This window comes from Felis catus, chromosome E1 (assembly GCF_018350175.1).
Source record: "Felis catus isolate Fca126 chromosome E1, F.catus_Fca126_mat1.0, whole genome shotgun sequence".
Classification (NCBI taxonomy): domain Eukaryota; kingdom Metazoa; phylum Chordata; class Mammalia; order Carnivora; family Felidae; genus Felis; species Felis catus.
In genome coordinates this window covers 19,436,377-19,452,538 of record NC_058381.1, presented here as the reverse complement: position 1 = coordinate 19,452,538, position 16,162 = coordinate 19,436,377, and the positions used below count along the sequence as shown (strand labels likewise).

The 16,162-nt window shown below is 37.1% G+C and overlaps 3 protein-coding genes across 14 annotated transcripts in view; 2 read left to right on the top strand and 1 right to left on the bottom strand.

Moving 5' to 3' along the window:
* Positions 1 to 16,162, bottom strand: part of NF1 (neurofibromin 1) — a 248,922-nt gene that overhangs the window by 45,935 nt on the left and 186,825 nt on the right. The window lies entirely within an intron of this gene.
* Positions 1,447 to 5,548, top strand: EVI2A (ecotropic viral integration site 2A). The gene is made up of 2 exons (XM_003996529.6): positions 1,447 to 1,669; positions 4,186 to 5,548. The coding sequence occupies exon 2, from the start codon at positions 4,201 to 4,203 to the stop codon at positions 4,903 to 4,905; it is 705 nt and encodes a 234-aa protein (XP_003996578.1). The 5' UTR covers positions 1,447 to 1,669; positions 4,186 to 4,200; the 3' UTR covers positions 4,906 to 5,548.
* On the top strand, positions 8,013 to 16,162 carry EVI2B (ecotropic viral integration site 2B). Its single transcript, XM_003996528.4, has 2 exons — positions 8,013 to 8,154; positions 14,404 to 16,162. Exon 2 carries the CDS (start codon positions 14,417 to 14,419, stop codon positions 15,773 to 15,775), a length of 1,359 nt encoding a protein of 452 aa, XP_003996577.2. The 5' UTR covers positions 8,013 to 8,154; positions 14,404 to 14,416; the 3' UTR covers positions 15,776 to 16,162.

Below are 16,162 nucleotides of genomic sequence, written 5' to 3'. Positions count from 1 at the left end.
AAGACAAACAATCATAAGGGGGAAAAAGAAAGAGAGGCAAGCCAGAAAACAGACTCTTAACTACAGAGAACAAACTGATGGTCACTTGAGGGAGGGGAAGGAGGTGGGTTAAATAGGTGATGGAGGTTAAGGAGCACATTGGTGATGAGCACCAGGTGTTGTAAGTGTTGAATCACCTGAAATTAACATTACATTGTATGTTAACTGGAATTTCAATAAAAACTAAAACACAAAACCAAATGAAGTGGAAAGCTTAACTTCACAAAAAAAGAGATACAGTTTGAAAAATATATGAGTTAAGTTGTGAAGGGATCAAAATTTTTCAAGAGGTTTGAGTTTTCTCCAATATTTCTCAGACTATGTTCTGTGGAGCCCAGTATCACAATCAACCGTGGCACCTGTTACAAATGCAGTCTGCTTCCTGGTGCTAGCCCAGACCTACTACATAGGAATGTATACAGCGGGGCCCAGAAATTTTCACTGTTTTTAAAAAAACTTCTCATCTGATATTTACGTACACAGACATTTCTGAATCACTGCTATAGGTGTTAAGGAGTTATTCAACTTTATATTCTTAAAGAAGTGATATGATCAAAGGAAGTGATGTATACAAGATACATGAAGAAGTCGGGGCTGGTAAGGAAAAAAAAAAAAAGCTATGGTAGTAGTCTAGGTATGGCCTCCTAAGGATCTAAATGCTATGGTGACAGTTAAAAAAAAAAAAAAAAAGAAAGAAAGAAAGAAAAAAAGAAACCAATTCAAGAATATGAAGAAAGAGCCAACACGATCCAAGTTCTGGTCAGGGCTGAAAGGAAGGACTTGAATTAAAAGGACTTGCTGTGTATCAAGCCTCTGAGATCACAAAGAATGTTCCTATCGTGGACAACAACAAAAAAAAGAGATCATGAGGGGCAGCCACTTTTGGAGGGAAAATGAAGTCCATTTAGACATACTGAATATGAAGTGATGACAGGACCTTCAGGGGTTGGGGGGAGAAAGAGAGAGAGAGGCTGAGACTTTGTGTGTATACATTCAACAACACAAAAGTATATTCTGCCCCATATAATCTAAGTTTACTAGATATTTTCTCAAGTCTTTGCTGTAGCTCTTCAATCTGAGATGTCAGTTATGTGTATCACTGTTTCTATTATCTGACCAATACCCCAGGTCTCCTAACTCATGTCATTAAATCAGCCTGTGGTACACAAATACAATTTTTAGAGAAGATTTTAATGCTGCAGGAAAAATACCCTTCCATCTCTTTCTGAATGATACTAATATATCATTCAAAAGCACACAGCAGGCATATGTAATGCACATAAGGTCAAAAGGCATGGGGCGGAAAACCCTCCCTGCCCTGGAGGCGGGGACTTGTTGTACAAAGCCTCCTGTCATGCCAGTGGCCAACTGGACAAGTTGGATTTTTTTTTCCCCCCTGTGACATGTGCTTTAGTTGCAGCAGAAAGGAAATGTGTCATCTGTGGTTTGGTTTTAAAAGTGGAAAGCTAGCTGTACATATCCTTTTTTTTTTCACTGCAGATTTACTTTAAGGTTCATATTCTCCAAGTCTATTCTGCTTTAAATTACTTGGAAGCTGTGCTTCAAGACAAGAAAAGAAGTGGCTTATTAAAATCAGGTTATAACCAAATTTTGACCAAGAATTTGTAAGGTAGGTCATATATATGGCTTTTCTTATGCCTTTTTACTCATAACGTTGTACAGATTAGTGTTGAAGGAAGTGCTTTCAAATAATACCTAAGAATCTTACTAATATAGTAGAATCATAAGTGATTGAAAATGTATACTGTTCTTTTCTGTACTATTAAGTAACATTTAAGTTAGAAATGGAAAGATTTATCATCAACATAGTTTTTATGAGGATTAGAAAGGATGTGAGTTTAGACTCCACAGTGAATTGAAAAGTTTTACTTGTTATTTAAAAAGTTTAAAAAATAAAGTTCTCATTATGAGTGCTTAGGCATTATAAATTTTATTCAAAATGACCAGAGATAAAGAGAACTTTTGGTAACATAACCTGGCTTCCATGGCATAGATTGGGGACACAGAGACAGTTCTCTATTCTCAGGCATTTGTAAGGGCAAGAGAAAGTCTCATTTTGTTAACAGCTTGTTTATCTGGGAATGACAGTACATCTGGCCGAAGACAATCCACAGCGGGCCTATTATCTACCCCGTGGTAAGCACTGCAGAAATGAGTACGAATACCATGATGTATACTACACTGTTAATGAACTAATGTGATAGGAATAACCCGCTTTAAATTATTTTAGCATTGAATGCAGAAGGCTAGTCTAGGATGAAAGGAGGGAAATTACTTGCTAACCCAAAATAAAGTATTTCTCTTTGTGAAAGAACCGTAAAGTATCCTAAGATTGGTGTCATTCACTTTAAAAACTGAAGCTGAACACTATTTTATAGAAGTCAGTGCACAATCCCTTCAACTGTCTATTCAAGATCATAATCCAAAAAGTAATCTTAATTCTAGAACACATAATAAAGGTTTATTTTCCTTTAGGAAATATTACTTCACTGGTTAGTTGCCATTTACCTTTGTTTATTATAAGCTACTTTTGTTAGTATAACAATGTATCACATTTGTTATTCTCGATTTCTGTATATCAATAGCATCCAAATATTATCCAATGACACATAGCAACTATTTATTATAAAACCTCAAAACTCAAAAAAGCATGGCTAGCAGTGACATCTGTTTTACTTGGGAGGAGGCTAGAAATGCGGGATCTCAGGTCCCTCTTAGAACTACAGAATCAGAATCCACATTTAAAAAAAAAAAAAAAAAGACTCCCATTCACATTCAGGTTTGAGAAGAACATCTATAAAATAAAGTTTTTAAACAGGCAATTCCACTGAGTCAATCTCAGGAGAATAATGTAGGTTTTGCTTCCAGTATCTCAAACAAATGCTAACAATAAGATACTCTTACAAAAAAAAAAAAGCAGCTCAAACAATATTATAATAAAAGAGATAATTCGATAATGGTGATAGATCGTTCCTGCTGGTTCATCAGTACCTGGAGCAGATATGCCAGCTCTGTTTAAATCTTCAATCATATGGTGGATAATGAGAATTAGGAACAGACTTGTCTCCTTTTTGTACTGCCTTCCAAGGAGCCTGAAGCCACAACTAAAGTTCATCTTTTTTATTTATATGTCGAGACTCAAGATCTGCCTGGTCTTCCCGCTTCAGTCTAAATCCCCACAATCCTGGTGTTCTCTATTTTACTGTATCATGTATTTTAAAACATTGTGTCAAAATATTCATGGAAAAAATGCTGGGCATAAATGATGATGAAAAAAGTCAATAAATTTAACTTTCGATATTGTTCATAAGAAATCTGCCTCATTTTCACTGTAATGCCAGATTTTTAGGTTGAAAAACCTGGCGTGCCTTTGCCTTCAGAAAGCCACAAGAAGTCAGGGGATACAGATGTGAAAAGAGAGAACCAACACCATATATAATTGCTTTCACAAATACCCAGGAGTATATTTCTAAGTACCAGTTTTATTCTAAGCTCCAAGATAAACACCCAGGAAGATAAAGGAACATCTTGAATTCCATTTTTTTTTTTTTAAAGAACAAGTTGAATTCCTATTTGAAATCCTTTTCCTTTGGTTGCTGCCACACTTCCCCTTTCTCAACCCCAAAACAAAACCCCAAAAAGCCATTTGCATGTTCTTTTCCTACTTAAAGCAAAATGCTTAAGGCCCATATAAAGATGAGTGACACATTTGTTAGAGTGTGGGGAGTTTCTGCAAGAAAGATCCTTACATGGTTGGGGTCTGGGCGGGGGCAGGAAGGAGGAATCAGGAAAGTAGAAGCAGAAGTTGTCGACTCAAAGCTGAAGTTCAGCATGCTTGAGGGGGAGAAAACTATACAAAACCACAGTATTCAGTTTAAAATGATTCACAGGTATTTATAATGCCAACTTCTAGCATTTAAAAGAGTAACAGAAATGAAATGGTTTCTTCACACATAGCCTAATAGAAAAAGTCAGTTGAGAAGGAATTCAAACAGGACAGCAAATATTAGGTATGAGTTTGTAGCTAACTTGTAAGATATCAGCTGTCCACCTTTTAACTACAATCAAGAAAAGCAGGAACCATTATTCTTTCACAAATTAACAAATTATCTGCTGTCCCAACAGATTACCAGTATACTCATGGACATGGAACACGCAGGACATTACCTGCATCTTGCCTTCGTGATGACAACAGCTTTTTCTTTGTGTCCTGGAACAAAAGCAAACTATACCCATCTGTGGGGTAACAGTACTACTGTCTGGGATCCCGATATTCAAAATAAGACGGGCAGAAACCAAAATGAAAACATGAACACAAACCCTACAACTTCTGCAGTAGATAAAAAGAGTGATTCTACAAACATGACTGAAATCGCCACGTCATCTCCTGTCCTATCTCTAACTCCTAAATCGGAACTGGAGATTTATATACCTTCTGTCGTCAGGAACAGCTCTCCAACAGTACCGAGCATCAAAAACACAAGCAAAAGTCCCCATGACATTTTCAAAAAAGGGGTCTGTGAGGAAAACAACAACAAAATGGCTATGCTAATTTGCTTAATTATAATTGCAGTGCTTTTTCTTATCTGCACCCTCCTATTTCTTTCGACTGTAGTTCTGGCAAACAAAGTCTCATCCCTCAGACGATCAAAACAAGTAGGCAAGCGTCAGCCGAGAACCAACGGCGATTTTCTGGCAAGCAGTGGTCTATGGCCTGCTGAATCAGACACTTGGAAAAGAGCACAACAGCTCACAGGGCCCAACCTAATGATGCAATCTACTGGAACTCTCACAGCTACAAGGGACAGAAAAGATGAAGGAGGAACTGAAAAACTCACTAACTAACAGAAGCTTTAGTGAAGACAAATGCAAAGTAGCAACGAGAAAGCTTATGAAGTAAAAATGAAATCCGTTTGGTATTTAATGCCACAAGTTGGTCTAAGATCTGTTGACATGGCAGCCTTGCAATTTAGAATCGAGCAGGCGAGAAGGGAAGAAGTCAGTTCACCTTCTCAAATACTTAAACTGTGCACTTTCATTCTGACACTGAATATTTTAAGAAGCAAATAATAAAACACCCAAGAACGTGGAGAAGGTTTTAAAGATGAGTTGAAGGAACTAATTAATGGAGGTAGAAAGGAACAATTAAATATTTCCTGTTCAGCAGCAGTAGTTAGATGATCTTTGTCTGAATGTAATTAAACTTTGAAGAGTTTTAATGTGTCCTTAGAGGCAAGTATATGCTTCAACATCTAACAGAAGCCAAATTCCTAATGCACAGAGTTGAACTGTAGTTTAACGGTGCCTCTGCTGAATGAGACGGAATCTGTCCCAGTTCGTATATCAACACAGCTAATTTTATGCTAGATGTTTTCATCTTTAAGTATGGCACACATAAGAAAGTGTTTTTCTACTACAAATATTTAATTAAAACTTTTAATTTTGTATCATAAGTTAAGACTCATTAGAATAAAACTGACTACATATATTATTTGTATTCATTTTATTATCTTAGACAACACACTATAAAGATCAATAAGAAACAGTGCCCAACTGAAACAGGGGAGACTGGAGCCACCAAGAAGGCCAAGTGTAAACGTACAGCATATCTTACTGTTCAAGTACCATGTACCTCTATTCTATAAATACTGCTTACTGGACTATTTATAGCAAATATCCAAAGGCCGATTAATTTTCTGACTTCAAGGATGCCAAGTGGCCTGACAAATGATCAGTTTTATTCATTTATTTTTGCTATCTAATGTGACATGAGCAGAGGAAAGGGGTGTGTGTGTGGGGGGGGGTGTTTGTTCTAATTTGGAAAACGAGATGCTCTAGGTAATTGTTTAACCTTTCAAGAAACTGGGTTCAAGTAAAATAATGACTTACACTTAAATCAAATGAAGACTTCCACCTTCAGTTGAATGTCTTACAAAAGTTGGTTTGAGAGACTTTCCAACTAACTGCTAAAATTGATCAGGGCATACTAAAGACCAAGCTAAATTTAAAAAATCTCATCCCTTACTGAGCATTTATTTTGGGCAATACGCTAGCCATGTAAGAAAACATTTTGTATATTTTTGCCAAGTACGATCACAATCTTATTCTCCCTTTTAGGTTAGTGATTCTCATCTTGACTGTGTATCAGAACCATCTGAAGAGCTTTTAAAACAAGCCAAAACCTAATTCCCACCCTCTCTTTCTGATTCAGTTGGAACGGGGGTGGCCTCCAGGCACTGGTAATTTTTGCATTAATTCCCTAGGTGATACTGCTCTTGGCCAAATTCACTTCTTACAGGTACCATGGCTCTAAAGATCTAGGTTACATCTTAAAATGAGAGGGGAAAAAACCGCCAAGTATATCCGTTTTATGATCAACGTGTTACCAATGTGTTAAAAAATTATAACCATATTACTCTAGATAAAACTAAATGTCAAAAAGGGAAAAGGGGAAGCAAGAGAACACTCATGCCAGTCATGGTGATATCAGGTCACCTTTTGAGGGGTAGAAAGGACCAGACTGGCAAATGAAACTGAGCAGAGCTCCCATCTTATACAAACTAATAATGTGAGACTGTGTACTAGAACGAATAGTGGTAACACAAACAGCTCCTTGAATCAGGGGCCATATATACTTGTCAGAGGATACTGAAAAAAATTAGCACCTTTTTAAAAACAAGGAATTAACTAGGTAACTACTTTTGTACTCAACATACAGGTCAAACAATTTCTGACGAAACAGAAAGCTTCTATTGCAGGAATACCTAAAATTCATCAACTCCCTAATTAAATACACACTCTCAGAATGATGCTATCCAATGACAGCTCGTGAACAAACAAAAGTGGCTCCTTTTCAAACTTGACAGTGTTTAAACATGATACATTAAGGTATGTTTTGAGTTCAAATTTTAAAAGTTATTTTTGAACGGAGACATTTTTGTTTCCACCCCTTGGTATTATGGTCCACACACTTAATTCAGGGATTTTAAAATAGTGAGTCAAAAGTTTAGTGTTTTGATTATACTCTGCTTTATAGGACCCCTTAAAAACAGAAACTATTCTTTTTGTACCAAGTTATAAGTAACCTTGACATTAAGAACGAGGTCTTAACAGTCTGGGATCCTCCGCAGCGACCAGGGAAAAGCAGGGCATGGGTTAAAACGTAATGTATCTACTGTAACAGGTGCTATCCTAGGCACCTTACATTTAATCCTGGACCAGATTTACAAGTTAGGAATTATGATCTCCCTTTTTTGGATGAGGAAAGAGGCTACAAGGTGACCTGTCCAAAGAAAATTTTTATTCAGACTGACGCATTCTCTTTTCAATATATTTTGCATGGTTAATTTATTTAAATAATGATTCCCAATTTATTTTACCTTCTATTGAGAAGTACCTATTTTGTGGATAATCAAAGAGTTGTGCTCTTGAACTCCCAACATTGTTACGTAGTTGGTCCAAAAAAAAAAAAAAAAATTGACTGTAAGTTTACCTGGGCTTTGTCTAAATTATGTAGGAGGAAAGAAGCTTAACCTTCACTGGCTACCTACTGTGTGCGAGGCATTTAATCTTCACAACAGCTCAGTAAGTGACATATTCCTCCGGAGAAGGAAATGATGACTCAGAAGTACAGCAACTTGCAAAAGGTGATCAAGTAAACAGAACACACCATTTGCCTCTTATGAAAAGAAATCTCACTGTGGGTAATAACCCAACAGGTAGTTTTTCCTTAGACTGTGTGAGTTGCCTCTAAAGTTCTATTCAAAATATTTAAATTATATAATCACATTACTAGAGAGTCTCAAATGTTTACTTACCAATATTAATTAAAAGCATTCAAATCATAGAGCTGCAAATCGTGTTTCAAAATAAGTTCTCTTAAAGTAGTGCCTTTCTTAGTCATTTTGTGGCTTATTGCACTTCCTGAACCAACTATCCATCAACTTCCTCTTCTTCTACAGAAACCATTTCAGTTTGCTACAGGACCATTTTTAATCTGAATTGAACCACCCCTTTTGCGTCCTTAGCCAAATCACCAAAATGTCCAGTTAGAACAAGAACTTAGCATTCTGCAAAAAGAAGTTAACAGCTGAGGTAAGAAAATTTTCACACAGGCAATCTGGTTTGATCTTTGTTATATATAAAGTTTATTTTTAAAACTAAAATGGTGTTAGTGTTTTAAACATAAACTCTGCTAGTCTAAAGATGTCTATAACGGTTTTGTAATTTATTGCATGGTATTAAAAAAATTCAGTGTTGAGCTTGCCTTGGAGAAAAATGTTCAGTTAGGTTTGTATAATATAAGCCCTTTTAAATTTATTCAATCACAATGGTTAGTTAGCCTTAGTTCTGTAATTAAAAGATATAAACTATAAACATAGTGGATAAAGCTAAGGGTTAGAAGTAAAACTAGAATCCATGGGATATGAGTGACTTTACAAGCCCCAAATACCAACTGTGAAAAATTCTAACTTGCTTCTTATAAGATGTTCCTACATGTAACATAATCCATAGATTTAAATTATTTTTTTATCCTCTTTAGTTTCCACGGTAAAAACAGTCATCTTCACCTTCACTTAATTTAAAAAGAAAGCAAAGGAGATTAGATGAGATACTCAATTATCATTATTACATATGCTTTAATTTTTACACAAATGGAATTTTAAGTAAAAATTTGACACTTAATAATTGTATATTTATATTTAAGTAATAAGTAAGAATTTTATATTTAAGTTAAAGGAAAATATTATGGCTCATTTTTAAAGCTCACTAAGACAAAACTGTTATGACAAAATGTGTGTACATGTATTCATATCATCTACGTATTTATGCCACACGTTATCATCTGAGCCTTTAGTAACCAGTATTAGATATAGGAAAAAAACACTCACAGGACAAATAATAGAAAATTGCTACCATGCATAAAACATGCCTATTCTGTGAGTAAACTGGGCAGTTACAAAGTAAATACCCTCCAAAACAAAAATTGCAAAGAGTTTAGTTTACAAAGACTTGTAATATCACAGAATAAATTCATAATGGGTGATACTCTATTTCAACATTTCATAAATATTTATGACTCTCCCTTATAGAAGTCCACTTTGGATTTTTTCTAAGTAATTATTACATAAGTTAGAAAATAAAGATTTTTATCTCTTTTTTTTTTTTTTAGACAAGATTTGTCTATATTTTCAAAGGGTCAGTTTGATGGTACTTGTGAGTTTAACAGTACTTGTGTTTTTCAACGAATTCCTGTATAACTCTACTTGGAAGGAAATTATGAATTCTGAAAAAGTTCAATTTGTTAAATATAAATCTGATGTCCAATCTTTAGAAGTTACCTCAAATATGATAGCTTATAGGCTAACCATTCAAAATCCCACAACTGTTTTCATAGAATCAGAGGACTAAATGGTTTTCTAGTTTTTTCCCTACCATTTACTCAAGACAGCCTCCAAAAGTTATTTACATATCTGTTCTCAGAGATCCCACGTCTCCTTCCTTCATAAAACATTCCTGCTTCGTAATTTTACTATGAAAGACAGTGCAGCATATCTAGTGACTGGGAACAGAGGGAAACGGCTCTGGTACACAACTGGTATTTCTTTAACAGTGCCTCTATTTACAGCTGTGACACTCTGGCAAGTTACCCCACATCTCTGTGCCTCAGTTTCTTTATCTATAAGATGAAGGGAACACTACCTTGCTCATTAAAATAGGGTAGTACCTAACATTTAATGGGTACTCAGTAAATGATAGCTATTATTATCGATAAAAGTCACCAAATACTTCCTATTATAGTTCAAGGTTAATCTCTTTTGCCACTCTTCCTCAAGACAAAGAATTGGTGTTTTCTTCCTTTTATGATTTAATAACAACCAGCTGGAGATACACTAATAATAAATTTTAATCTATCTTGTAACTTATTACATCAAAGCAGTAATAATATCAAAGCCATAATAATTCAGGTATTATTATACCTATACTTGACTTTTTCCCTAGAATATGTTCTCCAATCTCCATGATTCTCTTTAAATGACAATGACCTGGGGCGCCTGGGTGGCTCAGTCAGTTGAGCGTCCGACTTCGGCTCAGGTCATGATCTCACACTCCGTGAGTTCAAGCCCCATGTCGGGCTCCGTGCTGACAGCTCAGCGCCTGGAGCCTGCTTCAGATTCTCTGTCTCCCCCTCTCTCTGCCCCTCTCCTGCTCATACTCTCTGTCTCCAAAATAAAAAAAAAAAACATTAAAAAAATAAATAAAAATGACAATGACCTATTTCTTATCATATGCAACTTAACAGAATCAATTTTAACTGTACTTTCTTTTCTAAAGTTTATTTATTGACACACACACACACACACACACACACACACACACACACACACACGAGAAAGGGAGGGGCAGAGAGAGAGGGAGAGAATTCCAAGCAGGCTCTGCACTGTCAGCACAGAGCCCAATGTGGGGCTCAATCTCATGAACCGTGAGATCATGCATGACCTGAGCTGAAATCAGGAGTCAGACACTTAACCAACTGAGCCACCCAGGCGCCTCTAACTATACTCTTTATATCCTTATGCCATTATATTTATGAGAACATGGCTAATATATGAGGACTCCTACTTCACTGTAACTTCCTGTACAGTTAGTTAAAATATAGCTGTCGTTTTCCTTCCTCTTTTAAAACGTTTTAACATATTCAGGAAAAGCAAAGGACCCAAATCACAGATTTTTGACCTCAAAGTTGTCAGCCTATAATAATGAGCAAGATACTGGCATACAAAGGTAGACAAATTCGGGATGTGCTTGAGCAGCAGACTAAGGGATTTTTAGAAACATGCTTTGCTACGTGCATGGGTTCTTTAGAAATAATGAGCAGGCATGCTTGTGAACAGTGCCAGGAAAAGATTTCAAGTGTCTTCAGGATACTTAGAACAGATAGGAGAGCCTGAAATGAAAGACAAGGGAGTCTGAGAAGACAGGTGAGTCAAGTCCTCCATTTGGGAAGGCCGCCCTTGGTTGCTTCCTTGTGTCCGCAGATACAGGCTAGTGACAGAGCACAGCACTTCGTGGGCCTTTCATCTACTTCAATCTTCTCTCCCAACTTCTTTCTAATTTTGCCCACCTTAATCAAATACCCTAATTTCTTGCTAGTTTACATAACCACTACTTTTTCTTTAGCTTTTCATTAACTTTTCAATAATTTCTCTAGTCCATTGACCTTCTCCTTTTCCATATGTTTGCTGCTTCCTTTAATTTTTGCTTTATTTTTCTCCTTGGTGTTATTTTTTTTTTTTATTTCTTTGCACTCCTTTTTCATTTCATCATATCTGACATCTTCTTTTTACTCCCCTGCCCCATATGGTTCTTTCTTTCTGCCTTTCTCCCTACAGAAGCAACGTTGGCACTTCAGGTACACATGGTTTATATATTTAAAAAACTATGTATGTTAAAGAACTTTCTTTCTGCAGTGGTCGTAACAACTGCCTCACTTCTCTGAGTTAGAAAAAGTCAGTTTCTTCACCATTAGGCCCCCTATTTATTCCTCTTTTAAAGCCTGCTCTTTCTTTTCTGGGCTGTTCTGATTTGCTGCAGAATTCTAACAGATTCTAACACTCTGATGTAGCAGATGCTAGGAGGGTAGACAGCTAACTGAAGAGTGGGAAAAAGAGATAAGATAGGTAAAAAATAGAATTTGGTTTTGATATTGCTGGAACCCTTAAATGACAAGCAAAAAATCTCATATACTCAAAAGTTTTATGGTCTTCCTACTGACCACAGGAAGACCAAAGAAGCTATGAACCTATCAAAATTGATCTTACAAATTAAAATAGGTTTATAATTATGTTCCTGTTTGAGGTCTTTCCTTCTCTAACGCCTTTTTCAGCTAACTGAAAAGAGGAACCATGTGGGTTTTTTACAAATTTTAAGCGAAGTCACAAAAGAGGAAACATTTTTGGCCGAAGCCAATTTATGGCCTATATTTTCCATTGCTTTGGATGGCATTTTTTAAAAAACTAAAGTGAAACTCTGAAGAATAACTTGTTGAGGGGTTGATGCTCTTAAGAACAGCAAGTGGGAACTGTGCATGGATAACCATCTAGAGATGATTCAAATCCCCATATTTATGCCAAAAGTTTCCATTTCTTTCCCTATTAAGCCTTTTGCAAAATGGATACAGAGCATAATTTAATAACTTTGATTTCATCTTCTCTGCTTACATTCTGGCAGAAGTATTCATAGATAGTGAAAAATTGAAAAGGAAAGGAGCCATGAAGCCAATACAGGTTAGGTATTTACTAAGCTCCTAAGATACATGGCTCTTTGCTGTAAAGGAGCCAAAATGTAAACCCTGAGGTGGTTTCGATGAGTAGAAAGAGCATATGCTTGTGAATCAGATGGTCCTGGGTACAAATGCCATTCTGTCACTAATAGTGACATAACACTGGGCAAACTCTTTTTTTTTTTTAAATGATTTCTTAAAATGTTTATTTTTGAGAGAGAGACAGAGTGTGAATGGGGGAAGGGGCAGAGAGAAGGGAGACACAGAATCCGAAGCAGGCTCCAGGCTCTAAGCGGTCAGCACAAAGCCCGATGTGGGGCTTGAACTCACGAGCCTTCGAGCCATGAGATCGTGACCTGAGCTGAAGTCGGCCGTTTAACCAACTGAGCCATCCAGACACCCCTTTCTAATCTACATATAGTTTCTAATCATATATACCAGGATCTAACACCCTGAGATGTTCCTTTCCCTCATGTTAAGAAACAACCAAATAGTTATCATTGTGTTTAATGATGTACAAAACAGGTATATCACACCTAGTGTTGAACACCGTCTTAGTGTAACTCCTCACTTTAGAAATAAGGCAACTGAGAGCAGGAGAGATGAAATGACTAGTTCTCATAGTTAGATGGAGAGTTACATGCTGGAAGTAGACCTGGAACTTAACTCTTCAAGTTTTACCATCTACCACATCCCACAAAAAGCCCTGCCTGCCAAACTTACACATGTGCCTTCTCTACCCGTGTCCATATGTTGTTTCCTTGACTGGAATATTTTATTTGCTTAATTCGTTCTTACAGACCTTTCAAAATTCAGTTCAAGTTTTACTTCTCTGAGAAACTCTGCCTGAAGACCTTCCAGGCTCTGTTAGTTCCTCTGTGCATCTCTTGCATACATTTATGAGAAAACTTATTAAATTATTACAATTATTACTTGTTTCCACCACTAGAAAACTAGAAACTGTATTTTGGGTGTGTGTGTGTGTGGGGGGGGTGTCTCTCAAACCTAGAACAGGCCTGACACAAAGATAGTGTTCATCGATAAATAAATGAGAGCATCGGCAAGACAACACTAACCAACTGGACAGAACGGTCTCAGATTCAGAGATCACTTAGGATTCTGAGTTGAGTGGACTCCTTTAAGAGTATGAGCTCCTAATGTAATGACATAGTGCTAGACTCTGAGGATGCTGCAGAGCCTACGAACACAGTAGACTCTGTGCATGAAAAACTTACCAAAGGCAATACCATTAATGAAAATAGAGAAGAGAGGAGTCAGTTTTGACATAAAGATGATGAAGATGGATTGATCTGAGTATGTTAAATTTGCTGGCAGTAGGATATATACATGGAGATGTCCACCAAGAAGTCATGGAAAGCAATCGGAATTAAGGAGATTTAGGCTGGACGTGCAGGTTTGGGAGTTATGGCATATAGGCGAGAGCTGAAATTTTATAGATTCAGGATCAGAGAAAAGCTGGTAAGAGTGAGGACTGAATACCAAGTACCTACATTTAAGAAGAGAAAAACAGGAGCTAGTGAGATTAACATGAAAGGAAGACTATCACAAAGAGCTACTTGAATAGTAGTGAAGGCACAGTCAATAGTGTCAAAAGTGGTTCAGAGAGGGAGTAAAGAAAAAGAAAGAATAAAGAAAAAGACTGTTGGATTAGGTAATAGATGATTATCGGTGTCCTTCAAAGCAACAGGACTGGTATATTTCTAGTCGCAAGGAAGAGAAAAGTAGAGAGCATATGGAACCAGCACACAGAGCTTATGTGTTTAAGAAGTAGGACTGTGAAATGAAGGATTATGAGGTAATGAAGCTAAAGGGGTAGCAGGGCCAAGTACAGATCTTATGAAAGAACGAAGAGAGACGTTTGCCTCTGAGGTCCACGTGTTTTATGGTTAAGTTTAGGATGTATTCAAGAGTATTTACACTGCAGTGTATGAAGTCTAAATTAGAAACGATAAATACTTCTCAAATACCTACCTACTTTGTGCCAGACACCAAATAACACCTGTCTTTCTTTCTTTCATTATAAAACCACTGATAAAAAGGAAACATTCTGAAATGGATCCGAAATATTTCATCTTAAGTTTGTTTTGTGGACACCTCAGTGATACATTTCTCTTAACGACAGAAGACATTACAACAGAGTCTCCTGTATTTATATCATCAAGGCTCAATGTCTCAGCTAATGCTCAAAACACAACAGGGAATCCTTGGAGTCAACCAACAGAATTCAACCACGTTTCTTCTGCACAACCAATATCAACTGCCAAAGTTGCTGGTGGACAATCAATACCAGGGGCCTATGCTCCTTCTGAAAAACCGGCAGCGCAAACTTCTGCTGGGCAACCACCTGCCTCTAACATCACCAGACAACCACCAATACCAACGGCCAACGCCTCCTCCCGACAAACAGTACTCCCTGTGCTTACCTCTGCCGGACAACTACCACCATCTGCCCATACTTCTACCAAACAACTGCCGCCATTTCTCTACACTTCCACTCAACAACCATCATCTATCCACACGTCTTCTGGAAAACCAATACTACCAACTGTTCATAATCCATCTAAACCACCAACCCCAAGTGTCAAAAGTTCACAGAGGGTGACTCCAGGATTCATCCTAGAAACTACCAGTAACACAAATATCCCACGGGAAACCAATTCTAATTTGATAGCTGCCACATTAGTGGGTGTAATTCTGATGTCTATGTTTGTAGCTATAATCATGATTGTGCTATGGAAATGCTTGAGAAAACCAGTTTCAAATGATCAGAATTGGGCAGGTAGGTCTCCATTTGCCGATGGTGAAACCCCCGACATCTGTTTGGATAACTTTAGAGAAAATGAAGCACCCGTGAAAAGGACATCAATTGTTTCACTTATGCCCTGGAAACCAAGCAAAAACACACTCATAGCAGATGACTTAGAAATTAAGTTGTTTGAATCAAGTGAACACATTGGAGATTCCAACAACGCCAAAACAGAGAAAATAAAAGATCAGGTAAATGGTACATCAGAGGAGAGTGCTGGGGGATCAACGATCGGCACTGCTATTTCTTCTTCAGATGATGCAGATTATCCACCACCTTCCCCACTTCTTGATTTGGAAGGACAGGAGAGTAACCAATCCGACAAACCCACAATGACAATTATATCTCCTCTTCCAAATGAGTCCACCAATCTCCCACCATCTCTGGACTGTCTCAATCAAGTCTGTGAAGGTTACAATTCTGAGTTTGAACAATCATTTCCACCTCCTCCCGACTCATTTCACTTGCCCCCGGCACCAGAAGATTTCATGAAAAACCAGGAAGATTCCCACAATGAGATCCAGGGTCAGGAATTCTCTATTCCTCCTGACTCTGGTCAAGACCACAGTGAATCCTTGCCACCCCCACCTGAAGAACTGTTATAAATACTGTAATTTGCTTTTTAGCTGATTTTCCATCCTTCCTACAGAACTCCATCTTTTTTTTTCTCTTCATGTGATGAAATATATTAAAAGGCAACTGGTAGCCAATTTTGATTTTTATTCAGGAACTACCTGAAATCTGCTAAAGCCCATGTGCATGGCTGGAACTTATTTTTAAAAAATGACATAACAGTGATCTATTTACTAGCTATTGTACCTAACTTTAATGTAGAGAACATTTTACCTATGTGGATGGTATGTATGTCAGTAACTTAGCCACTTTGGAAATAAGCACTCTACATATAGTTAATATCATCTAATGGATATATACTTTTTTCCTGAATAGCTGTGTGTAAAGTTACATTGAATAAATAACACTTTGTTTTTCCA